Source organism: Emys orbicularis, chromosome 7 (assembly GCF_028017835.1).
Source record: "Emys orbicularis isolate rEmyOrb1 chromosome 7, rEmyOrb1.hap1, whole genome shotgun sequence".
NCBI classification, from domain to species: Eukaryota; Metazoa; Chordata; order Testudines; family Emydidae; genus Emys; species Emys orbicularis.
The window spans coordinates 27,901,643-27,929,554 of NC_088689.1; the positions used below are offsets into that span (position 1 = coordinate 27,901,643).

At 42.2% G+C, this 27,912-nt stretch overlaps 1 protein-coding gene across 2 annotated transcripts; it reads left to right on the forward strand.

The window, feature by feature from the left end:
- On the forward strand, nt 1-27,782 carry DPYSL4 (dihydropyrimidinase like 4). 2 transcript variants are annotated; one of them, XM_065408615.1, is made up of 14 exons: nt 1-354; nt 6,366-6,454; nt 7,278-7,462; nt 8,419-8,583; nt 10,083-10,144; nt 10,246-10,326; nt 14,296-14,364; nt 14,484-14,604; nt 15,605-15,761; nt 16,892-17,033; nt 18,379-18,549; nt 20,687-20,866; nt 25,259-25,430; nt 27,691-27,782. In XM_065408615.1, exons 1-14 carry the CDS (start codon nt 1-3, stop codon nt 27,780-27,782), a joined length of 2,040 nt encoding a protein of 679 aa, XP_065264687.1. The 2 variants fall into 2 exon arrangements, with proteins under 2 accessions (XP_065264687.1, XP_065264688.1); XM_065408616.1 differs by lacking the exon at nt 1-354 and adding an exon at nt 2,187-2,225.
- The last annotated feature ends 130 nt before the right edge of the window (nt 27,783-27,912 follow it).

Consider the following 27,912-nt stretch of genomic DNA (forward strand, 5'->3'; position numbering starts at 1 on the left):
ATGGCAGAGCAGAGGCAGCAGCAGGAGCGGAGGGAGCCCGACCTGCCCGCGTACTTCGCGGCCCTGGGCTCGGGCAGCCCCAAGCCCAGGCAGAAATTCGGGGGCATGTTCTGCAGCGTGGAAGGAGCCTTTGAAAACAAAACGCTGGACTTGGACGCGCTGAGCGGCGGCAGGAGAGGCGGCCAGACCCCGGAGCGAGGGGCGCTCCGCCAGCTTCCCAGCGACTCCCAAGGGCAGAGCGAGAGCTGCGAGGCGCCGGGGAGCCGCAGCGCCCCTGCCCTCACCCCAGCCGGAGCGGAGCCTTCCCCGCCCGCTGCTGGGGCAGCAGGAGACGCGCCCGATGGCTACGCTCAGGTAACAGGGAAGCGGCTGCGCTCTGTGCGCAGAGGCGGCGGCCGGCGCAGCGAGCACATTGCACGGGGAAGCAGCACTTTAGTTTGCAAAACTTTATAGTCAGCGTTACCCCGCGCGCCAGCAATTCAGCCATGGGGGGGGGGGGAGTGTCTGTAGGGGGCTCAGCGTGGGCCTCAAAGTCAATGGGAGCGTTACCATTGGCTTCGGCGTGCGCTGGGCAAAGCCCGCTGCCCTACTGGCCGGGACCAGCTGCAGGTTGGGACATCCCAGCTGTAAGCCGCTGCCCAGCCTGGCCTGTGATGTTACAGCAAACGGGGATCCAGGCAGAGGCAGCTGCCTTTCCGAGGCCACGCCAGGTTCGGGTGGCTCTGGGGTCTGCTGCGCTGCTCCATTTCATTCCCCTGAATCAGTAGCAGCCTCAGCAGAGAAGCGGGTGCCAGGTGCAGATTGATTTTTTCCCCTCACTACAAAAGGATGAATGGGTTTGTCAGGCGACCAATTGGCCTCTGACTTTTAAGTGCAGCCCAAATGTATTCCCATCCATGGCCCCTTGGCCCAGAAAACCAGCCCACAGCTGAACTGCCACCGGTGGGGCATGCAGGGGTTCACACCAGGCTTTATACAGAGAGAGACAGACAGACCAAATGAGCCATTTGCCTGCTACCCGGTCACAAGAACATCAGTCTGGCCATACTCCGTCAGACCAATGGTCCATCTAGTCCTGTTTCCTGACTTCCAATAGTGGCCATGCCAGATGCTTCAGAGGGAGTAAACAGAACAGGGTAATTTATGGAGTGCCCCTTCCCCTGTTGTCCAAAGGCCAGGGAGGCTTTCCAAGCGGAGGGGTCCATGTCCCACTTCATGTCCCTGCTGCACTGGAGACCAAACCAGTTCCACTAAAGTCAATGGGAGCATTGGGAAAGACGCCCTAAGGGTCTGGAAAGGAGTTGATGAACGAGTTTGAGTGCTTCAATGGCAGCAGGGTGGAGCACTCGATCAGGCCACTAACGGGGTAGAAGCTCAGGGTGCTGATGCGGACAAGCCCCGACTCCCTATGACTCTGATGGGAATTGCTGAAGGCGGCTTTGAAGAGGAAAGAAAGGGCTATTTGTGCTGACAAGTGATTTGTACCAAATAACTGTAAAGCCTAAACTTGGTTTACCAGGTGACCCCCCACTCCGTGATGTCAGATGTCAGGGGAGTAAATGAAATCAAGCAGTTTAGAAATCTGCAGAGCATCAATCTTCAGACTTAAGAAAAAGATTCACAGAAATATATGGGGCCAAAAGGGAGTTGCAGGATGGAAACAATGAGCCACTGGCAAGGCTCTGTCTGACACCCACCCTCCCGGGCTCCTGGGGGCCCTGCACAGAGAGCCCAGCCATTGCTGGCCCAGGCCCTGGCGGGCGGGCGTGCTCTTTCTTGGCAGGCAGGCTGGTGGCGGGGTGGGGAAAGCCGGCTTTTGTTGGCGGTGCCAGGAGAGCAGGGAAGTGGCTGGTGCCTGGGGAAAGGCCCCGGCGGGCTGTCTGCATGGCTGCCTCTCTGGCGGCTGCTGTCGGGGAAGCATGAGCCTGGAATGCTAATCAGGCAGCTGCTAAGCGAGGCTGCGGGGCGGCCAGAGCAGGGGGAGCCACCGAGCTCTCCAAGAACAACAGGCAGCCAGGGAGGAACGCACACAGACGCCACGAAAAGCCGCCCGCTCCGGCCACTCCGCCGAGGAGAGGCGTCCGGCCAGCCCCAGAGCCAGGAGGGACCCCCGGCCCCGCAGCGCACCTGCCGAGGGTGGATTCCTGCCCCTGGCGCTCGCTCGGAAAGGAGGCAGCTGCGGGAAGATGTCGTACCAAGGCAAGAAGAACATCCCCCGGATCACGGTGAGAGGGAGGCCCAGGCAGCCCGGGGCCTGGCGGGGTGGCGGCTGGGGCTGCTCCCCTTTCCTTTTAGAAGGGCATTTCTCTGTGCCGAGCCCCCCGAGCGGCCTTTTTATTCGCAGCAGCCCGGGGGCAGCGGGCAGCCATCGGCCGGGAGCTGCTGGGTTTGCTCCACGGCAGGAGGCGGGAGGGTGATGGAGCCATAATAACCTATCCAGCACCCTGGCAGCGGCCAGGGGACAGGGGCAGTAAAGAACAAACGTGCGGCACCCGGGCAGCGCGGAGAAGGAGACGCGGACGGTGGGGTTATTTCATGCTCATTTTAAGATTGGGGACGGCAGGAGATGCTAGCGGAGCAGCTCTCTAGCGAGTCCTGTGACTGCGTCTCAGCCATGGCGGTGCTGCGTGCCCTGTAATCCAGGCGCTGGGTCTGGGCGGCGGGGGGAGGAGGGCTGGCCTGGCCATATCAAATATTTCTCTGCTGCATTCCCCAGAGCTCAGCGGAGACAATCATGCCCCAGTAGAAAGGTCCCTGGCAAGGAGCTCGGACAGTCAGCAAACACGTTAGGAAAACAATGCGCATGGTGAGGTTGCAGATACCTGCCAAGTCCCAGAGAAGCCTGAGAGTAGGGGCTTTTCCCGACTCCGGGAGGAAGAGGAGAATGTGTGTTGATCAGCAGCTTTGCAAATCATTCAGGCCATTGAATCTGCTTTATTTCTGCTAAGAAGCTGGCACTCCCTTGTTTCCTAGCTCATGCCTTTTCAGGCCCTAATTTCTCATAAAGGGTCGATGGGCCCGAAGGACACAGCAGTTTGAATGGCTTATAGTTCCCTGTCGTTAGAGAGCAACATCTTTTCTCCAAGCCTAGGAGTTCAGAAAATAAAAAATAACATGATTGACTAAGCATGGACTTTGATAACTTTGGACTTGCTTATGTGCCTAAGATGAAGTGTCTATTCTAATTTCATGTATTTATTCCCTCAATTTAGGTTGCCGGGCCATATTTTTGCCTGGTTCTACAACATTTTAGGGTGATTGGGAAAAGAATAATTATTATTAATAATTAGTATTTTTGAAATATAGTTCTAAAGCATCATTTATAGATACATTGTTCCTTAAGCAAGACGGGATGTGGGTTTTAGTTCTGAAATGAAATCAGACCGGGTAGAGCAAAACAGGAGGAGTTTGAAAGAGTATTCTTGGGGTTGACATTAGGCCTTTGTTACTACAAGCTTCCTATGAAAGCCCTTTGGAGAATTAGCGTGGTCCTTTGTTGAACATAACCTGGCTTGAACTCAGAGAGGTTTATGCGGCATTATATTCTCAGGAAGAGGCCCTTGTACAACAATAGGCATCTGCTTTTCAGTTCTTGTGTACACCTGCTTATTCTCTTTCACACACCAGGGCAGCCATGTTACCTAAGAGACTACAAATATTGCTTTTTAAAAGAAAGGCAAACACACGTATCTTTGAGTCTGAAGGGTCTATTCTGCAAGACTGCCACCTTATACAGTATTTGGAAATTAACAGAAATAAAATTAAACAACATATGATTTGATATATTTAATGGGGACTTAATGTTTACCGTCTTCTTTCCCCATCAGCCCTGATCCCAATAGTCTTCTTACTCCTGGTTCATAAACCCATATCCTCTGGTCCAGCCTGTAAACCCAAAATACTAAAAAGCGAGAATACTGTAGCTATGGGATCTCATGCTCATTCATTGCAGTGGGCCTCACTCCATCCTCCATCTCTCATCACGGTTGTGTTGTGGAGGAATGTGCCACCCCTCAGATCCCTATCACTGTTGTAATAGGAGCCTCCTTTCCCTGATTGTCAGGACTTTTGTGGAGGTGAGAAGATACCTTTGGGCAGCATGATTTCTTCTTCTTCTTGGCTGGTGGGCTCTAAAATAAAGCCACACAAAGGGAGAGAGAAATAACCCTGAGTCCCCTTTAAAAGTGTCCATTGAGTAAGTGACATTGAGTAAGCCAGAGAGAATCAGCCTGTATATGTGACAGGTTGTAAGGGACTCGGTGAGTTCAGTAAAAGCTCGTTAAGAACATCTGGCATTTTGTGGTTGTTACAGAGTGGGTGTGCTCTCAGAGCGGGGAGTGGCCTGTATATTTGCATAGTGGAGGAGGCCAATAGAGCTCCCCAGGGTCAGTGAATGTGGTGGCTCTTTTTGACTGGGAAGCGAGAAAAATAGTTGAAAAAAAGACTAAGGGCTGTGAAATATAAATGAAATATGTTTTGGAGTTTTCATAAACACAGCAAAATTGCTTAATAGCTTTATTCATACCCCTTTGACCCACAGTAAAAAATCAAGGCCCAGAAGTGGTGTTCTGTGATTAATTTTATAATTACACATTTCTCCGGTCCTGTAATCCACTCTCCCAGACTGTATTGTCACATGTTGTTGCATCCAGCAATTATTTTTAAATGTGCATCAGAATCCTTAGCAGTGGCCATTGTAGCCTGGGAGTAAATTCTCTAGAGTCACTGTAGAGGTCACAGTTGGAGAAAAAATTGTAATCAACTATGCTGCAGTTTCACATGAGCCTGATCCTACATTTTCTTATGCATCTAAAATGCCCAGTGTGGAAAATGACGGTGACTAGTGAAGAATCCTTTGACTAATGTCAGAATCCTTTGGGATCTGTGAAGCCCGTGGCTGCAGGAAAATCTGATTTTGAGAACCTGGAAATGTTATAGTTAATCTCCACTTCCTTTTGTAACAGTGGGTGCCTAGTCCTTTTCCTTGCAAAGAGAACCTAGAAAATGTAAACTGCTACAAATCAGTTGCTAGAGTTGAAAATTTCTCATTGATTTCCCAAAAGATCACAGCCACTCCATTAGCTCCTCTAAAGCTGGCCTTTAAGATCTGTGACACTCACATTGATTCCTCAGTTTCTGTGAGAACCTCAGACACACAGTTGCCATGTGTAGAAGGGCAGTACCACTTTGGATGCCCCTAATATTGCTAGGCCTGCTGCAAGCTGCCTCCCAGCCTGCTGTCTGCAAATATGATGGCTCCTCAGCTTAGCAGCCAAAGTGGAGACTGGCCACAATGAGGCACCTCAATGTCATGAGAAACAGCATGGTGTAGTGGGCTAACACAGCACTGAGAGCAAGTAACACTTGCATTCCAATCCCAGTTCTGACACTGACTTCATCTGTGGCCTCAGTCAGCTACTTAAACTTTCTGCTTCAGTCTTCCCATCAGTGAAATAGGGAGAGTAATAGTTACCTTCCTCAGAAAGAGGTTATGATAACTTATTGAATTGATGTTTTCAAGTCACTTATATAAGTGTTAAAATTCATCTGAATGCACAGAAAATCTGCCAGTACCAGCATTTGGGGGAGGCCAAGCAGCCCCACATCCATGGCTTAGGTGCACAACTATCCCTTGCAAACCCTTTTAAAAATGTTGGCAAATATGCACAGACTGCAGCATAAATAACTGGTCTCCACATCTGCAGAAGGAGGCTGGTAGTGGCCCTTTGTCTCTTACTTATATAAAATGAGTCAGTTAAGTGTAAGTTTACCAAAAGGGTCATCACATCAACCCTCTCCAAAACCAGCAAGATGGCCTTCTGCTTGTTAATGTTGGGCAGGAGTCATTTATATTGGAGGGTGGAGAACAAAATGTTTTGCAGAGCTACTTAAAGCTGTGAAGGGAATTGTGGATGTGCAATTAATGAAAAAAATGAGTAATAAGTAATGTGCACTGTAGTATGTGAATGTTTTATTGTAACTTTGCCTTAATATATTATTTTTAAATTACTCCTTACATCTTCTATGCGGCATACAGTTCTCTAGGCTTGTGCTGTGAAAAATATAGATTAAATCCCCTTTCTGGTTGATTTAAAGATGTTAAAACATTCTTTATTTGTATGTAAAATATATGTTATTTTAGTTTTAATACTTTTTATACTTCTGTATGTGGAATACAGTCAGGCTTTGCTATGAAATAGTTTGGGTGTATTTTTTAAACTAAATTGGACTAATAGATGTGCAAAATATTTTGTCTCAGACTTTAACTGCAGCAGGCAATTATAGATTATTATGCATGAAGGCCTGTAATGAGTAAAACAACTTCTAAATAAAATAATTTTGGGAAACATATTTTTTTCCATTAGAGTGACCGGCTTCTAATCAAAGGAGGAAAGATCGTCAATGATGATCAATCATTTTATGCTGATATCTATGTGGAAGACAGTTTGATAAAGTAAGTTACTTAAGAAATATTTTGTATTACAATTTCCATACTTAACATTGTTGGTGCAATTTAATATGAATAATCATTTCCAGAGACCCCTTTAATTTTCTCAGAAATATGTTCAAAATATTCTTTTGGAAAAAAATCAATAGTTCATAGGGCATTGGAAGAAAAAGCGAAAGGAATATTTCCTTTCTTGAGTTCTAGCTGTGTTCTTGAAGGCAACAAGTAAAATGATCTTAGTCCCTATTGATGTTACTTCCTTAGTAGCTACTATCAAATTTATGGTCACTGTTAGTACTAGTTGAGTGGTCTAAGACTACATGAATGAAGAGAGGTTGGGGTCACATTTGATGCCCTGAAATGGGCTGGCCTGTGGGGCTGGTATTGGTGGTCTGCACTGCCATCCAGGAGATGCCGATCTGCTCAATCCCATCCTAGAGTTGAGAAAGTTTTGGAGGCAGTGCTTTGCAAGTGGAGATGAGAGACTGGCTCACAATTCTCAAGAGCAACAGCTATGGGTCTGAATGAAATTTCATCCAATCTTCCATTGCCAGAAGGATGGTGACTGTGATATGAGGCCTCACAAGAGAAGGGGCATCTAAGTAAGGAGAAAATGGGAGAAACTTAGAGCTCCATTAGGATTCTGAGGACCCCAACTATCCCCCATTTCCCAAAGGAGAGCATAACTGATGTGCATTGGCAGCACAGTGTGGAAAAGCTTACAGAAACGGACATGAGCACACACACATATTCACTTTTAACAGGAAGTTAATACATTTTTGTTCAAATGTTATTTGCAGCTAGTAGAACTTCTTAATACTGTTTTTAGGCAAATTGGAGAAAACCTGATAGTTCCTGGTGGCGTCAAAACTCTTGATGCCTATGGCCAGTTAGTTATGCCAGGCGGAATAGATGTCCACACTAGACTACAAATGCCTGTGATGGGAATGACCTCTGCTGATGACTTCTATCAAGGCACAAAAGCAGCCCTAGCAGGAGGAACCACCATGATACGTAAGTAGCATTATTGCAATGACTCTAAGAAGTACATCTTTCAAAAAACAAACAAGGTGTCCCACCATCGAAAAGATTGCTCAGTGTCAGTTAACACAGGAGCAAGACTTCAGTTCTGACCAGGTTAGTTACAATTGTACCATGTATTAAGTTTCCTTTAATAAACTCTGCTTTTGTTATATGTTCCTTTTTAAAAGATAAAGATTCTACTTATTATGAGGCCCTTTCACCTTTATCGTTGTAAGCAATACAGGGCACATCTGTAAACAGATGGTCACAGAAAATTTATATTTATATACCGTGCTTTTTGTAGGTGGAGAAAGAAAAGTGACTTGGTTATGAAATCAAATATTGCACTAGTTTCCAGCTCTGGGGTTGTGAGAGCAAATACTTTTGAGGTTCAAAGTAAAAATGATTTTGATTTACTCAATCTGATCCCAAGCAGACTTTACAAAACCAACACACAGTTCAGTCCAGTGTTTACTCACTGGAGGCACAGAACTGAACTATAAATGGTCTCACAGGTTAATACTGAGGAGCATAGGTTGGTGTAGTGGGAAATACAATACCTATGCATGACTGCCATTGCTAAAGTCAAAGGAAGCTGTGCACAAATATCTAAGAGCAGAATTTGGCCCCTTGCATGTATATGATAGCACATACCTGTCTCACATCACCATATTATCTAGACACAAGGGGATGAATTCAGGTTGTACTGTTAGCCACAACTTGGAATTGACTTGTTTTGCTGGTTTTTGTCTCAGTCTTAATGGTAGTTAAACACAGTTCGGAAGCTTTCATATTCATCGTTTTTAATTATAGAATAATTTGCATTAAAATGTCTCCTTTCTACCATAGAAAACTGTTAGACAAATGCATATTTATGGGCATTATAATAATATCCCTGTGTTACCCCATCATATAAAGGCTGCTGACACTCTGCTATATTTCTTCAGTTGACCATGTATTCCCTGACTCTGGAATGAATCTGCTTGCTGCATATGACCAATGGAGAGAGTGTGCTGATAACAAAGCCTGTTGTGATTATTCACTGCATATTGACATCACACGCTGGCATGAGAGCATAAAAGAGGAACTGGAAGCTCTAGTGAAAGACAAAGGTAAGGACAAAAAGACCACTGTTCTACTAACCTAGTTACCAGCAAGAGTGAAAGCTGACACAAGAAAAAAGATCAGCTACTTTTTAGGGCAATATGCATCCCTCTAACATCAAGAAACCGCCTTTGGTAGTGCAAGACAAAATTCTTGGGCCCAGTTCTGAAGTCCTTACACTGTTAAGAATCCCACTGACTATATTGGGGATTTATCTGTGTAAGGAATTTCAGGATTGGGCCCACAGGGCCAAATTGTGCAATATTACTTCACTTGTGTAATAAAGTGAACATCAAGAGGTTAACTGGGTTACTCAGAGTATTATGGGTTGGCGCCATACCTCCATACCTGCTTAGCTTCTTGTTTAGTTAGTGGGTGCTTCCCCATTCCCCAGCCACTCTGTAATATAATAGGAATAAAGCAGCCCATTCCCAGCCTGCAGTACTGAAAATAAAGTGTATTTCTTGTGCACTGACAGTCCCTTCACAAAAACTTATACCTGTAGTTCTTGTATATAAGAACCCGTGGCTATCTACCCAGTAGACATTGTCTACTGAAGAACTCACCCACCACAGGATTATGCATTTCACTAATACGTCGCGTTAGTCACATATTTGGGGCTGTGTTTTGCGCTCAGACGTGCCTACACAAATCTAATTGGCTTCAATGGCAATTGCAGTCATACATTCAGGGACAGAATTTGTCAGTTAACACAGAAATTGTTAATTAATCTTCCATTAAAATTCTCAGTGGTAGTCAAGGAAGCAGCTATTCAAAGCTGAAACCAGACATTTTTCATACTTACCCATATATAGTAATAAAATGGAGAGAATTTCATAGTGTGACTATAATTTAAAAACCATTGTGGTTTTTATCTACATAAAAACAGTATAAAGCAATACAATAGAAATTAACATGCTAGGCCCCAACACTAAATGAATCAGAGTACACATTAGATAGAAACGAGTTATGCATTTTGTTATGCAATGCAGTATACATAAGTGTTGTATATGTAGTTCTATAACTAAAGGACATTGTTTTGAATGTAGTGCTTTTGGCTTTAATTTGTACTTTCAGCATTAATAAAATGATTCAAATATAGCACCTAGAAATGAGCCAGCATTGCAGCTTAGAATTCAAACCTGTTTGTGGAAAGGGTTAAGATTCAGATCCATGAAACTGAACTCACCTGTGTGGTTTTGGTTCCAAGTTGGATCTAAAACTAAAAAATGGGTTGTTTATTGGTTCTGGTTTAAATGCATCCAAAAACCAATGACGGTACAGCATCTTTCATGAACTACATTTGGGGCCCAAATCTCATAAGAACAAGTTTTCATGCCCTTTAGTCCAAATCTGAACCCTAGTCTTGATTCAATCTCAATCCTCAACACTAGTCTAAAAACCTTACCTAGATCTGAACACCACCTTTTCCATCCCTCCCTAGTAGACATGAGTGATTTGTTTTCAGCTGTGACAATAAATACACATGTAATTTATTTTTTTAAAGGTGTGAACTCCTTTCTAGTTTTCATGGCTTATAAAGACAAGCTCCAGTGCACTGACGCCCAGGTAACACAGAATAACTGAAATGCAATAAAAGTCATCAACTACACTTTTTATAAACTGTGACCTATCTGACACTAGGAAATTCTTTCCTTCCTTCCTGACAGATGTATGAAATATTCAGCATTATTCGCGACCTGGGTGCCATTGCCCAAGTACATGCTGAAAATGGAGACATCATTGACGAGGTATAGTAAATGTATTGTGACAGACCCAGACCAGTGGGGTACAGGAGTCTGGTAGAGGGCAAATATACTGGTCACTGGATGAGTAGTTTTCTGTTCCCTGAGTGACCAGAGAAGGGGCTGCACTAGAGTAATCAGGAACCTGCTAGAACCAGTTAAGGCAGGCAGGCTAATTAGGACACCTGGAGCCAATTAAGAAGAAGCTGCTAGAATCAATTAAGGCAGGCTAATCAGGGCACCTGGGTTTTAAAAGGAGCTCACTTCAGTTTGTGGGGGGAGTGTGAGGAGCTGGGAGCAAGAGGCGCAAGGAACTGAGAGTGAGAGGGTGTGCTGCTGGAGGACTGAGGTGCACAAGCGTTATCAGACACCAGGAGGAAGGTCCTGTGGTGAGAATAAGGAAGGTGTTTGGAGGAGGCCATGGGGAAGTAGCCCAGGGAGTTGTAGCTGTCATGCAGCTGTTACAGGAGGCACTATAGACAGCTGCAGTCCATAGGGCCCTGGGCTGGAACCCGGAGTAGAGGGTGGGCCCGGGTTCCCCCCAAACCTCCCAATTGACCTGGACTGTGGGTTCTTCCAGAGGGGAAGGTCTCTGGGCTGTTCCCCACCCACATGGTGAATTTCTGAGGCAAGAAAATCCGCCAATAAGCGCAGGACCCACCAAGATAGAGGAGGAACTTTGTCACAGTATCCATTTAAATTAAAAACTAGCCACAATATTAATTTAGGCCAAAATGCTGCCCTGAAATGAAGTGGCTGCACAACAGGCAGTAGGGGGCAGAGCAGTGCCAGACACATTTCCAGCATTTGAGTCATCCTGCCAACTCAGGAACAAGTGATACAAAGCTGGCCAGGAGGCATACATTGCTGGGGACCCCTGGCTACTTCTGTGAAAAGAATCAGCATATGTTCCACTAGTGCATGCTGCCAGTCACAGTATCACCCAGCTCATACTCCTATTGAAATTATTGGCAAAACTTTCATTGACTTCAGTGGCTGAGTTAAGGAAACATGAGAGCCCTGGAGATGAACTTCAAGGATATCTACAAAAGGGAATATAGATGGTACAGAAATAAAAATTCCATACATTTGCCTGTAGAGCAAACCTTCTTGGGTCTGCAGTGTAGTGGCCAGCGCAGAAGCTGGTCTCTCTCCTCAGTATTCCCTGCAGTGTTAGGTTGGTATTCTGCCCTGCTAAGACATGTGGGGAGTAGAGGGAGGGTGCTCTCTACATCTTCTTCCCTGCCTAGTCCACCCACACACACAACTAGGCAGGATTTGGCCTTTAGGATAATCTGATTACCTGAGCTTTGGAGGGAGTGGACTGGCAGCAAAGCCTGTTGTGACATCATATATTGGCAGAAGAGCTTGGAAGGAGATCTGGAGTCCTTACTAAAAGCAGAGGCATCATGCTGACTGTTTGCATCCAGTTGGTTATCATCACAGGTACATTTATAACAGCTACCTGCAGAAATTTAGGGCTTCTTACTTCTCTAAACTGTGCCCGCTTTTGGAGATGTTTTATTCTCATTTTATTTAAAAATCGGAGGCTCCAGCCCTGAACATTCAAGAGATTTGAGGCTTTCACAGTAGCGTACATTTCAGCTGGATATATAGTTCCAAATGTAGGGGCAAATAGTAACAAGGGAGTATTTTCCATTCAAAATTTGTATTGATTTTCATTCTACCTATCTCTAGTCTAGCATAGAAAAATGTGAAATAGATGTTGGGAATATACAATGCAGAATAGAAGTAAACCTGTCATTCATTCCAAATAAGAATCAGGTAACTGAATGCACAGTATTATATAAGAGAGGACTTTATAATTAAATGCCATTTCTCAACACTTCAAGTGGCCTTTTTGTACCAAACAGGCCTGAACTTAATACCAGTTTTCCCCACTAGGATTTTTCATTCTCCTTAGCTGGCTGTTAAACATAATGTGATCCCAAGCAGTTTAATATCTTTACAAGTATTTATTTAAGCTGCGAGTGATAACATTAGAGCCCTGGAGGTGAACTTCCAGGATATCTGCAAAGGGAACATGGATGGTACAGAAATAAAAATTCCATAAATTTGGCAGCAGACTGTCCACAGAGGGCAGCAGAAAATTACAGAATCCATCCCTCCACTGATGATGGATAGGAGTCAGCACTGCACAAAATGTGGATGCTAGCTAAGAAGGGGTGTGGCCAGGAGAAGCCAAGGAATGTGCTAATTCAGCATATCCCCAGAACAGCTTCTGCTGATGGGAATAATTAGCAACAGCAATTATTGCAATTGTGCAATTTAAAGCTGTCCTTCCCCAGCAAAAAACCCTGAGAGAGGGCAAACAATGGAAATACTCCTGGGTGGCTCCTCATATGATGCAGAGGGCCAAGATGGAACAAGGAGGTGTAAAATATACATGGTTATATCTATTTGATTAGTTGTGGAAAAATGGCATTTAACATGCACCTGCACTCTGCCCACCAGTCCATCTTTGCTGGGAATGCCTCCAACATTCCATGCTGTGAGCAGCTTCAAACAGCCACATTCCCTCCTGCCCCTGAACAGCCTATTAAAGAAACATTTCCTTCATCTTTCCCCGCTCCCCGCAACATGGGATTTTCGTCACAAACATTACTGTGGCCTGAGGGTCAGGACAGGCAGTAGTCAGCCCTTCAGCAATGACAGGTTTAGGATCGTATATCTTGCTCTTTCAGAGCTGCCGGGGCTTCTCTACCAATAGGTAAACTAGGCAGCTGCCTAGGGTGGCAGCTTTCTGGGCAGCTGCTTATGGCAGCAGATTTGGCCTGGCTGCCCCCCATCATGACAAAGAGGCGGCTGGGCCAAATCTGCCACCCTAAGCCTATGAAGAGGTGAGCAGCACACTGAAGTTTTTCCTAATGTGGCAGATTATCTTTAGTGGCCTCTGCAGAACTGGCAAAGGGAGCTCTATATCATTGGTGGATGGCAAGATTTCCCAGCTCACTGATGGAACACACAGCATTTGTTCCTAGCCCTAGAGAGGTTTCTCCGGTGTTACTTATAATTTTCTCTCTCTCTCAGGCCCATGCTTTGGCCTAATGCTAAGAGAAAGGAGCTGAACTCCCTCTACCTCTATTGGCTTCAGTAGTAGTTGAGGGCAGCTGTGGATGTGCTCAGTACCTCATGGATCAGGCCAGTGTTTAATTTGTGCCAGGGCTTTCCAGTGCCAAGCCCCAGCACCCCTAGCCTTGGCAGTTCATAGCCCCGGCACCCCTGGACTTGCTGTATCAGTTATGAAAGTAGAAAAATTGCTTGAGTCCCAGCAGCTAATTGCTTGAGCCCTGGTACCTCTTTAATTACAAATTAAGCACTGGATCAGACCACATAGAAAACTGGCTCCATAGGTTGAGGGCTATGAAAAAATAATATTAATAAAGGTGATAACATTCCCCTGAAAGTGTGTGTGGGAGGGGATACACAGAATGCTGGACAGTGCAGTGTGGTATAAAGTCTTTTCCGATGCTCACTTGGGATGACCTGCATAAATCATTGCCACTAGGAATATGTGTGGGACTGCACGAGCCCCTCAAGATGACTGCACTTCTAAAAGGATAGGAATGCCTTGTGTGATGGAGCTATCCAGCCTTCAGCCTCCTGTTCCACAGTGAGCTTGAAGTGCCTGAATGAATAGCCTAGGAAAAGCACATAGTTATCACTGCATATTGCTTAATTGTTTCTGAGCAAGTGAACCCCACCAATATGTTGTCAAATCGCCAGAGTGTAGTATGCTGAGTAGTATGACCAATCCCACTAGAATGTCTTGTTTATTATTGTCATAGTCTCTGTTAAGATGCTCTAATTTTCATGGATATAAATGGTATTCCAGGATATTATTTAGGAATTTTCATAACCCTCAAGTACTTCTAGACATGATGTTCCAGTCCCACATTATTTTAGATTGTTCCCATCACTTACTGTTTTTCTCATTTTTCTACATTCACTTAGGAGCAAAAGAGACTGTTGGAACTTGGAATTACTGGGCCAGAGGGGCATGTTCTTAGCCACCCAGAGGAGGTAATAGCTTAAGTTTGTCAAATGAACCTGTTTAGAGCTTTAAAGAAGTCTCCATTCATGTCCATTCAACTAACAGAGATGTTGTAAGATGTTGCCTGGTTGTGTTCTTGTTTCCCAAGGTTGAAGCAGAGGCAGTGTACCGTGCAATTACAATAGCAAAACAAGCCAACTGCCCGTTGTATGTCACAAAAGTAATGAGCAAAGGTGCCGCAGATGTGATAGCTCAAGCAAAGCGAAAAGGTAAAACACCACTTCACATTTACACACTAATTAAAACTATTTACTTGTCTCCATGAGTATCACTGCAATAAAAGGGAGTTAAGAGTTCATAATTAGCCAATTTCTGGTACATCTGAAAAGCACAACACTTGATGTTAGCTTCAGTTTTCAAAGTGTACTGGAGTTTAATTGCACTGAAGTGAACTCAAAAGAGTCGAAGAGATTGGCAGAAGACTTTGCTACACAAGTCTCATTAGGTGGAGTTGGAAAAAAATGTCAAGAATTCATTTCCAACCTATTGTCATGCTTTGAATGAAAAAAAATGAACCTGGGAATGCCTGAGAACTCAAACTGCTGACACACTGGGAAGAAATAGAAATATTCCTCCAAGGAAACAAGGTAACACAATACCTAGAATATAGTAATTCGGACAGATCCTCAGCTGGTGTATCTACATTGAAGCCAATGGAGCTGTGTTGATTTACACCAACTGGGGTGGGGATCTGGCCCACTGTGTGTGGACGTGGGTGACAAAGGTGAGAGACAGAAATATCCAGTCATAAACATACAAGACTGAGTCTATCCCAGGTGTAAATCAACTGATTTAAATGGAGTTACATCAGGAGCGTGCATTTTGCCCAGTTTTTGTGTAATTTTTGGTATCCCACTGAGAGGGATTTTTAGACACATTCCCTGCCATTACAAATAAGGAGCCATGTCCTGAAGTGTTTGTTCTGCTTTCTTTGGTCTTTCTCAGCCAAAAATAGTACCGAATAGGACTCTGGGGTTTGGCCAAGGCTGTTTCCTGATTGGTACTTTGTACTTTTACAAGGAATACTGTTAAACTTTGTAGCAATCTGATTGGCTGACAGAAATTCAGAAAACTGAAACACAGAGAAACTGGCTCAAACCATCTTTTACTCCTAATCTTAGCATTTGTCTACACTGTGGGAAAAGAGAGTTCACCATCAGGAGCATGTTACATATTTTCAGATTATGTATTAGCATTATTATTCTTTAGGCACAGTTGTGTATGGAGAGCCAATTACAGCGAGCCTTGGCACGGATGGATCACACTACTGGAGTAAGAATTGGGCTAAAGCTGCAGCCTTTGTTACATCCCCACCAATTAGCCCTGACCCTACTACATCCGATTATCTCACTTCTCTGTTATCATGGTGAGTTGGCAAGGAGAGTAAATGACAGTGGCATGCAGAACAAAACCCAGTCCCTGGGGTTGTTATTCAACCTCAGAGATGGGCCCAAAGAGCAGAGTGGAGTTTTGATTCAATCTCCTTACAGTTCCATGCTGTCTGGATCTGGGGTTTTGGCTTAGGGTCTTTGCTAGTCATCACCAAAAAGCTCACTGAGTAGAACCATTCAACAGGACTCCTTGTCGAGTAAATTACTATTCAGTCTGAGTAGGGATGGAAAAATCAGGCCCCAAAGTAACACCTGAAGACTGTGTAGGGTGAGACTATTGACCTGTAGAAGTGCACCTACAGTAGTAAATATTCTGCCCTAATAGGTCTCCTGATGAGAATTATTTTGCATTCTCTGAGATTTCACAAAATTCTTCTCTCTAGAGGTGTGACTGGACTCTAGGGAAGCAAACAGATTTGATTTGATTTCATTAATCTTTTTCCTGTGGAATAGTGTCCACAAACAGACAATAAAATATGCATATAATTCAATCTTGAATTACAGCTTTGATATAAATCAGGAAGGGTGTTTCAGGGCATGAGCAGATGTCTCTAGAGAGCCTCATTCTAGAGAACCACCTCAGCTCCCTCCTTTCCTTCTCCCATCCCTATCAGCCTGGCTCAGATTTGTTGAGTTATAATAGATTCTGGTATATAGAATCTGGTTTTGTCCTGGGTCTGGCCATAGCCAGGAATACCCCTGATATAAAAGGTCCTTTAGAATCATTTCTTGAAAGGCTGTCAGGGCCAAAAGGATGGATCAAGAATCAAGACTGGGATGTTGATTTAAGGAGTGCAATTACTGGGCATTTAAGGTAACATTTTCAAAAGCATCTAGGCACTTAAATCCAATGGGACCTAAGAACTTAAATCACCTAGGCACCTTTGAAAATATTACCCTAAGGATGAAATTCACCGCTGCACAGAGGGCTAAGCACAAGACCTATGAGCCATTTATGTCACACTTAACCCGCTACACAGGAGATAATTTCACTCTTAAAGAGTATATAGTTGCAAAGAAAAGGCCCCTGAATTATTACGCTGAACAATACAATCTGAGCAATCAATTTTGTCCATTAACTGCATTTTGGTTTGTTTTAACTCAGTGGGGATCTGCAGGTTGCAGGCAGTGCCCACTGCACATTTACCACCGCACAGAAGGCAGTAGGAAAGGATAACTTTACCCTTATTCCAGAGGGAACAAATGGCATTGAAGAAAGAATGTCAATAATTTGGGAGAAGTGTGTGGTAAGTAACTAAATAAGTGTAAATGTTTGCTGAATTATCAATGCAAGTGCATGCAAATGGCATTTTGTCAGATATGAGGATTTAGAAAATAGCAAGATTTTTTTTAATGGAAGGGAAAGAGGTACATTATCATCTTACATTGCTGAATGCCTCATTGTGTGACATTATCTAGGCTGCTACTTAAAAAAGCTTTCCTAATGAGAGAAAATGTAACATTTGAATGTAAATGTCTTGAAAGAGCTCCTTATTAGAAGAATATTCTATCCCAGTCTGAACTGTGATCAGAAATAAAAGTCTATCCAGAAGATTTTTGTAAAGGCAAGAAATGGAGTTTCCATTTGTATTCTTTTCCTGTAGGACTGGGCAAACTATATGGAATTTGTTCATTTGTAATTTCTGCAACATTATAGTACCCTCAAAATAAGTTGTGAGTCTCTGTGTTGACTTCAATGAGCTTTGGATCAGGTCCACAGTGAATCTTGAGTGTAGTTTGTTATTAGAGAGACAAGGTGGGTGAGGTAATATCTTTTATTGGACCAACTTCAGTTGGGGAAAGACAAACTTTCGAGCTACACAAAGCTCTTCTTCAGGTTTGTTACGTCAGCTGTGCTTTTTACGATGCACTAATTGTTTAGCCTATACTAACAATGTTCACCTTTGAAAATATTCATCTTCATCTTCACTGGAGCCCTGTTTCTCTGTCTAGGTTCTTATACCTCACCCATCATTATACTATCTGAGCCCTTTCTTCTGGTACCTCCAGTTTCTTGTATCCTTCTCCTAGTAGCATGTTGAGGATCAATAACACTTAGAAAGCTCTGGTTCCAATAAACACAATATTTTTCTATCTAAGAGAAGAAATTATATAATCTAAAGACTGACTCACTTCAGTATCAACTAAAGAAAGTTCTGGGTGTGAGCCCAGTACTTGCTGAGAGAAATGAGTCCTGTAGATGAAAGTGCTGCCAAATGAATGATAATGATAAACAATAGTTGCCACAGACCTCTCTGTAGCCTCACTTCACCCTGTACACTTATTATTCAGTGTTGTGGGATGCAGTGTCTGTTGTGTTGAGCTGTATTCGTGTCATAGGAGTACCTACATAGTGACTATAAAATGGGAGCTGTAATCAGTTTTCAAAGGTATGACATTATAACAGTCTTTAATGACTAGTCCTGCAGGGACAGCCAATTTTTGAATTAAATGTGAGGCCCAAGATTGTGTGATCTTCTCTGTGTACAAATATCATTAATTCTAGATGAAATTGCAAATTCATTTTTTGATAAGACCTCATTTTCTGGTAATAGGTTTCCTTTCTCAATCTCCTTTCTTTCTAATTTCCAGGCCTCAGGGAAGATGGATGAGAATGATTTTGTAGCAGTGACCAGTACAAATGCAGCCAAAATCTTTAATTTTTATCCCAGAAAGGGACGAATTGCTGTAGGTTCTGATGCTGACCTAGTTATATGGAATCCCAAGGCTACGAAAATTGTCTCAGCAAAAACCCACCATCTGGTAAAATCAGTTTGTGAGATTTAATTTCTTTTTTTCTTTATAGGATTTTGCAACCAGGGTGTATTAGTGAAATAATGTATTCCCTTTAATCAGAGAGAAATTGAAACAGAGAGAATTTGGGTAAAATATTAGTATAATTGTTTATTAAATCTGAGTGGGAGAAGGGAAATAAATCCCTTTTGTTATTGGCATTTACTGCAATGGCACCAAAAATATGTAGAGTAATGCTATAGAATATGCAGTAGCAAAACAATACATGATGACCATTCTTTTGCTGTAAATGTGATACTATTAGTATGTACTGTATAGGCATAGAAAAAAATGTACAATCCTAACCTGAACATTTTCCTGTCCCAGCATTTCTCCTGAATTCCACTGAATAACCTTGAATTGCTGAACATGTGGAATTTTAAAGGGCTATGACTGTAATTAAGATTTAACAGAACTATTGAGATAAAAGTTTGTTTTAGTTAGCAAATTACTGGGACTGTTGATATATTCCCCGAGGGTAGAATAAATGCAAGGGCTGTACTCTTTCAAATGTAAAACTAAAAAGAGGAAGCAAGATTGATTCCATTTCGGACAGCTGTGTAGGGGCCATTCATACTGGAACAAACCCTGGGGTCCTTACTCTGTGTTTACTCAGCCTTACTCAGGTAAATTCCCATTTCACCAACTGGAACTTTAGGCTAACTCGTGGGAATGAATATCAGCTACTTAGGAACGCCTCCTTACCCTTATCTCTGCAAATGATTCACCAGCTGAGAAACTACCCCCACTCTCAAAAGCCATTTGCCAAAGGGAATCTTTCAACAACACGAGTCTTAGTGGAGATCCAAACCCAGCTTTCCTACCCCTTCCCTGGTCCCAAATAGGCTTGTCACTCTCTCTTTGGTAATACTCCACTGGGGAAAGCCTCAGTGTCTGTTCAAACTGTACCTTCTCTAGGGTTTCCCAGTTCATAGGTATCCCAAAATGAACTCCTACCTGGAACTTGAGAAGCACAATAATATTTGAAGGGTTAGTGGTAAAACTACATGTAACATTAATAAAATGTAGAGGGTAGAACTGGTTTAAATTATTTTGTTGAAATATTTTTGACAAAAAATGAATTTTTGACCAAAATGAAATATTTTACAGAAAATGAAATTTTCTGGTATTTTGTTTGAACAGAAACAGATATTTTTCAGTTAAAAATTGGTTTTCAGTTGGATTTTCAATAAAGAAAAATTTCCTTTTGCTCTTCAGAAACCAAAAATTATTACCTTTGTATCAAAAATTGTTTTTGAAAGCTGAAGAAGATTTTTCATTTGGAGGTGGGGAGAATATTTTAAAAAAGAGAAAAAAACTCCATGGGAAGTTTTGAAAAATGAAATGTTTTCAAATTTCCCACAAAATATAACTGGAATTTTTCAACCAGTTCTGCTAGAGAACTTGCGGTTTCCTGACAAACATAGCAAAAGTTTCTGTCAGTCCAAGGTGAGTTTCAGCAGAAGCCTGCTGGGGATCTAGGTTAAGCAATTGGAACTTATCCATACCTATAATTGGGCTCTGGTTTGCTTCACAAGTAGCCAGGGGCAGCTCCAGGCACCAGCGCAGCAAGCTCGTGCCTGGGGCGGCGAGCCGCGGGGGACGGCATGCCGTTCGCCGTGAGGGTGGCAGTCAGGCAGCCTTCGGCGGCATGCCTGTGGGAGGTCCGCCAGTCCCGCGGCATTGGTGGCAATTCGGCGGCGGGTACTCCGAAGGCGCGGGACCAGTAGATCACCCACAGAAACACCGCCGAATCCGCGTGACCAGTGGACCGTCCGCAGGCATGCCGCCGAAGGCCGCCTGACTGCCGTGCTTGGGGCAGCAAAAAACATAGAGCCGCCCCTGCAAGTAGCTTAGTGTGTGGTTTAAGCTAGTGCTAAATGTTCATGAATTTTGTTTGTTCATTCTAGTTTGCTTTAGCTCACCAAATTGATAGAGATCCTTATTTTTTCAAATCTAATCTAAAGGATTATTTAAGGAATGATTAATTATACATGAAGAAAGTATTACAAAAATGTGTGTTTATATATAATTGGTAGGCTGAGGGTTTGTCATTTTTGTTTTTAACCCTAAACTAACTCTGAATATCCTGGTTTGGATTTGTCAGAATGTGGAATATAATATATTTGAAGGAACAGAGTGCCGTGGTTCCCCTACTGTTGTTATAAGTCAAGGAAAAGTTGTGCTGGAAGATGGAAACCTCTTTGTCATCCAAGGGTCTGGTCGCTTCGTTCCTAGAAAGACATTCCCTGATTTTGTTTATAAAAGAATAAAGGCAAGAAACAGGGTAAGGAGAATTTTTATTTGCAAGAAAACAATCTCTGTTCTAATTTATCCCTGTTCTCCTATTGCTATTAATGGTGTGTTACAGCATCCCAGAGCCTCCTGGTAGGACAGAGAAGGGAAAGGGGGCCCTTTACAGGAGCAAAAATATTATTGATGTTATCTGCTTGTAGGCCTCGAAAAGGTGTAAAACTATCAAATAATTGCTCTTATGCATTGCCTGGCTTATCCATAAACAGTGATGCTGTTCAAATGACAATTCTTACACCTGATACCACTTATTAATTCACATTCATCTGAAACTAAAAGAAAACTGTATTGATTTTTATATACAGTTCCATCAAATATTTTGTATTGGATGATAAGGTATGGTGTGTCTCCCTGGACAAATAGAATGTCTTCAAGGAGATTCAAGGGTAAACTAATCTACTACTAATTACAGGAGAGTAGACAGGAAAAGTACAAAGACGTAAGATGCATTATGTATCTAATTACATGGTCCTTCTAAATTCAATTTGAAAGGTAAAAGATGTTAAAATAATATATTTAATCTGAATGACGATACATTATAATGAAATGATGGCAACATTTTTACAATTTAACTGCAGATATTTCTCATTAGAGATGTCCCGGGCTTAGTGGGTCTCTGATATTTTTATTTCAAATAGCCAGTGTAGGAAACCACACTTGGTGATATATCCCATAATGAAATTAATTAAGTTCTTCTCACAGGTCTTTTCAGCCATTGTTGGCAAACTCTTATTGCCTCCAATTGTGCAAATTGGTCATTAGTATGTTCTGGACAAATACTTTAAATCTGTTACATGTATGTGATTGTAGCAAGTATGTACTCATCCAAGAATGTTTAGACTGGAGAAAATTCTAAAAAATGTCAGTCAATGGGGATTTCAGGGGAACAGGGAGTTCCCAATACCTCTCTGGATTTGACTTATTCTTTAGGCTGCTCATTTGTGCCCTGGATTGCTCCCTTCCTGCTAGCCATATCCCCTATGCTGGCAACTGGGAGAAGGGGTAACATAGGAACTGGTATGGCAATTCTGTCACAGGAATGATCTATTTCTGTATGTAAGTAAATAGTTAATAGATAAGGTGCCAATACAAGGAGCTCAGAAATATTTTCTGTAGTTCCTTCATTTTATAGGGCCAATAAGACTTATTCTACACTAGCTTTTTTGGTGGCTCTTTATATCATCTCTTAGCTGCACCACGCCTCCATTTTTCCATGTGTTTTGTGGATGTTTTCATTATTTGATGTATGGAGGGCAAGTATCAGTAACCACTTCATTTCTCCCAAATACACCAATGCACATCGGCAACTACAGCAATAACCACATGACATGATTTACTGTAGCTTTTCTTTTCTCTGTGAATTCATTGCTGTAATAAAGGCTGTCAAGGCTGTATCCCCACTTTGAACTTTAGGGTACAAGTGTGGGGGCCTGCATGAAGACTTCTAAGCTTAACTACCAGCTTAGATCTGGTCCGCTGCCACCATTTCCCACAAGCTAATTCCCTTCCCTGGGAAGCTTTGAGAAACCTTTCACCAATTCCCTGGTGAATACAGATCCAAACCCCTTGGATCTTAAAACAAGGAGAAATTGACCCTTCCCCCCCCCCCCTTCCTTTCACCAACTCCTGATGAATACAGATCCAAACCCCTTGGATCTTAAAACAAGGAGAAATTGACCCTTCCCCCCCCCTTCCTTTCACCAACTCCTGATGAATACAGATCCAAACCCCTTGGATCTAAAAACAAGGAGAAATTGACCCTTCCCCCCTCCTTCCTTTCACCAACTCCTGGTGAATACAGATCCAACTCCCTTGGATCTAAAAACAAGGAAAAATCAATCAGGTTCTTAAAAAGAAGGCTTTTAATTAAAGAAAAAGGTAAAAATCATCTCTGTAAAATCAGTATGGAAAATAACTTTACAGGGTAATCAAACTTAAAGAGCTCAGAGGACCCCCCTCTAGTCTCAGGTTCAAAGTACAGCAAACAAAGATAAACACTCTAGTAAAAGGTACATTTACAAGTTGAGAAAACAAAGGAAAACTAAGACGCCTTGCCTGGCTTTTTACTTACAAGTTTGAAATATGAGAGATTTGTTTAGAAAGATGGGGAGAACCTGGATTGATGTCTGGTCCCTCTCAGTCCCAAGAGCGAACAACCCCTTAAACAAAGGACACACACAAAAGCCTTTCCCCCCCCCCCAAGATTTGAAAGTATCTTGTCCCCTTATTGGTCCTTTGGGTCAGGTGTCAGCCAGGTTACCCAAGCTTCTTAACCCTTTACAGGTAAAAGGATTTTGGAGTTTCTGGCCAGGAGGGATTTTATAGTACTGTACACAGGAGAGCTGTTCCCCTTCCCTTTATAGTTATGACAGAGGCACAATAGTGGAAGGCAGAATAAGTAAAAGAAACTGACAGAGCCTTGTAAAAACTATAAATCCTGTTCATAGCAGCTAGCCTTAGCTTTTAAAGCTGCCACCTATGGTCATTTAAAACTAGAGTGGAAGCAATGATCTGTGCAGTGACCATATTACCTGCCCTCTCATCTACCTGCACTCCTTCCTAACTTTCTGGTATAGCCATGAAAATGACACTTATCCTGTAATATGAAGAATTGCTCCTGTATGCTCTCCTACCTGCATTTTCCCCTCATATTTTGCACCCTTCTTTAACTTGCAGATAAGCAATTGCTAAGTCTGGTTGATCCCACTCGATGTGACAAAAGGCCTCCAGGCTATTTGCTACCAATCAAACTCCATCTATGTTATGTTTGAAAGTAAAAACATTGTGTCATTTTTCATCATCCAAGGAAGGCACTTTGCTAAATATAAACTTTTGCTCACATGAAGCTGGAGGTTCCTAGACTCCGAGTTAAATAATAATTGGGCATCAGATCAGGTGGTCGCTGATTGCTTGTGAAGTTAATTCATTTGGGCAGTCACATTTGATATTATGGGCAGTTAGTCTGGTTGTCTGCATTACATTTTTTGGTCCCTTGTCTAGCAGTGGCTTTTTGGAGAGAGAAAAGGGTCCAGAATGGTGTTGGAAAATATTGCATTGGATATCAACTTTACACAGTTTTCAGTATTACAGAGATGAAGATCAGATGGCATGACAGTTTAGCAGTGAAACTGAAATGCTATTTTAAAATGCAGAATAGTTATTCTTTACAATTTGTATCTGTCCTGACTTCATTATGCTCAAATCCAAACCTTTTTCTGTTTTCTAAATGCTCTGTACTAATTTTTGATCATAAAATGACTGGTACATAATGTGGCTTGGGATGAGAACTAGCTAGACGCAGGTAATAATGTGAATGGAGTACTGGTAATGTAGCTATTTCTCTGCACTAGCTTCAGATCTTTCTACCAGTCGAGAAGATGGATGGTTTAAAGTAGCACCTGATGCAATAGGACATTGTAATCATGCTGTGTCAGGTTCCGTTGAGTTGTGTCACATCAGAACTCACAACATACCAAAGGAAAAACAGAATGGAATGTGAGGTGGAAAATGCCTTTTTTGTGTGTTCTCTGTAACAAAAAATAAAAATACAGTAAGTCTTTTGCCAATAAGCCAAAATTATGCACTGCTCCTCTCTCATGGCCATTGCAAAGTGCCAATCTAGCCCTGGAGATGAAAATATTGATCTCAGTGTTAGGACGTGAAGAATACTGGTTTGAAGAATCAACTGGATTGCAAGCTGTTCAGGGAAGGGCCAATATCTGTCTGTGGTAGTGTACAGTGCTCAGCATGCACTGAGGCACTGTAAAAATAAAGACATTAACAGTATTAATAGTAATAAAATTAATGATAGAACCCTGAAGACACACTGGGCTTGATTCTGATTTTCCCTAAGGCCCCTTTACACAGTTCTGGCAGTGTAAAGGGGCCTGAAACTGGGTGTTGTTGTAATTTAAGGTGAGAGCAGTGTAATGGGGCCTTCGTGTAAACGAGAACCATGTTCACTGTGTCCAAGATACACTGACAGCAAACACGTCCTATTTCATCTCTCTGTATTATATTTTGGGGGAGCCAGGATACCATATCATCACCAGGTGGCCAATTTAATGGAAAGGGACCTTTCTATGGGAGACTGACATGGATGATAGAGCCCAAAACTGACCTGCCATTTTCTTTTTTATGCCGGCCAAAATCTACGTAACTCCTTGTAAAATAATTTTCCAGAGCAAATGTTTAATGTTCTTTCTTCTCAAACAAATAACCTGAACTTATGTGCAACCCTACAATAATAACTCAGGATATGTATGATGGAGAGAAGAAAAATCAGTAAGGGAACAGATTTCAGCTTCAAATTTCTCATCATTTCATTCAGAATCAGCTCACATGTTTATCCTCTATCTTGCTACAGCTTGCTGAAATTCATGGTGTTCCCAGGGGGCTTTATGATGGGCCAGTTCATGATGTCATAGTGACTGCTAAAGCTGCAGCCCCCACTCCTACTTCAAGGATAGCTCCCTGCTCAGGCAAAATACCAACTCTTCCTGTCCGTAATCTGCATCTGTCAGGATTCAGCTTGTCTGGTAAGTTTGCTCAGTGGGTACAGTAGCATTTGCAGGTAGAGATGAACATGGGTAGCTTAGACTGACTGAGAAGTGCAAATATTGTTTACAAACCATACCCCAGTCTTGCAGTGAGCTCCCTGCAGGCAGACTTGTGCACCCATGAGGAACCCTGCTGAAGTTAATGCAACTCCAAACGGATGCAGGGGTCCATTCAAATTGAGTTCAATGGTAGGGTCAGGGCTTATGTTCTGTTACTCAAGTAGAAGAAAATGATCGAGGTATAGAATTGCATTAGTAATTTCTGCTAATGTAAAAGACAAAATGTATTAATAACTAAGTTTATGTGATGATTGCCTTGCTGCTTTTGAGAAATCACTTTTCCCGCTACAGTACAATTTGCTATAGTATCTTACATACAAAAGCAACACAAAATTCTTCCAGATGGTTGAAAGCTATCCATGCAAATACATTAAAGTATGTAGGTCACAAGATACCAGAGAGGATGCATGTCAAGTTTGAATTAAAAAATGAGGTGGCCAATGGGTATGAAACAGAGAAGACAAAAGAGCCAAGGACAGGCATCAGACTGATGAGGTCTGACAACAGAGGTTGAAATCTTGGCCCCATTGAAATTGATGGCAAAATTCTTATTAACTTCACTGAGGCCAGGAATTCAGCCTGAGTTGTGTCCTTTTCCAATTCCATAAAATAAGTGGTTGGATATATAGGAAACCTATGAGAGGAAGATGGCTGAGATGCACACAAACTAAGAAAAGGCATCAAGTAGTATTATATGGTTAAAGCGCAAAGGTCAAGGCAGATGGGGAGAGAGGGAGTGAGAAGGAATCATAGTTACAGAAGAGAAAATTACTAAGCACAGATACAGCAATGGACGAATTCAGTACTATGGCTAGAGTGGAGGTGAGATGACAAATGCTCATGTACAGTAGCTTGTTTTAGGGGAGGTCAATGGGTAGATGAAAAGATGGTCTCAAGATTTTATTTAAAAAGGGGAGAATCACAACTAAACTAGTAGCTAATAGGGGAAGTGGATATAAGGGGGAATGGTCACCCAGATCTTATGACGAATGCTCAGAACAGCAGCGCTGCAACCAATGGCTTGGAGACTGTCACATCTCTATAAAGGCATCATACACTCACATAAATGATTTACTGCTTGTGAGTTTCCTGAATTGAAGATTCAAACCAGTTATGACAGCCATTAGGAAAGGGAAGAGTACTGCATATCTACTTGTACAATAGTAGGTTTAAATTTATTTCATGTTAATTTTGATATAAATCCTGGTGTAAATAAAGTTGAAATTTGACTTCTACATAAAAAAAATCATACCGTGAAAGGTAGTTTCCGCTATTTTATCCACAGTGATGCAATTTTGAGTTTTATTTGAATCATGGGAGTACCATACATACGTTCTTCAGTCATTTGGCATATAGGGACATCATGCATGTGCTGCTCAGCTTTGTGTCACACCGTACTTGGTGCATGAACATGTGTACCATAACTAAGAAGAATTTTGAAAGCAAATGCCACATTATACAGTTACTGATAAAACTCTGCACTTACTTGGCTGAGATCACATGGATCCTTGACAGCTCTACATGAAATGAAGTCCCAAAATGTTGTTATCTGGAAACTATTTATTCAAGGAGAAACAAATCATTACAAAAAATTCCTAGAATGAGTATGCAAAGGATCTTTCCAGGAAACCAGTTAGAATTTTCCAGTTCCTTCCAATTAGAATACAGTCTTTCATTGCATTTGACAGCATTTCCTACAATTAACCCTTTTAATTTATTCTCATTATGTATAGTAGCATGTTTAGTTTCCCCACTACTAAGCTTGAAATATGCTTTGGTTATATCTCAGTCTGAGCATGAAAACATAATAATATTATTTGATCTTCAAATTATCATTATAGTTTGTAGCTTCAGTGGTGATTAGGAGGGTCGCTAAAATTCAAAAGCATTTTAACTAAAAATTACAAGATTCTACAGATTATACAGTTCATTGGTCATGTCACTGCTACATACCTTATTTATAAAGTTGTCCCAAAGTGTAAAAAGTGTAGGTATTTATTTTTGTTTGAATTTTATTGTTCAGTTTCCAAATCAATATGCATTAAAGACAAATAAATTGCTATTGATTACCCATGTACATATATATTGTTATGAACAAAAACATTTCATTTAATAATTCCTGTATTTAAATCAATGGGGCCGTCACTTGTTTGTAGCCGTTCTATGCCTTCTCTTCTAGGATCTCAAACAGATGACCATATTGCAAGACGCCCTGCTCAAAAAATCATCGCACCCCCTGGTGGACGTTCCAATATTACATCTTTGTCATAATGATTCCAAATGTGATGTATTGTATTCCTTGCCAATCAGTCTTGGTTTCCACTGGAGCAGGTGATCTGGAGAACTGCATTTTTCAACATCAGTTTCACATTTACAGAAAATGTATCTTAAAAGATTGCCT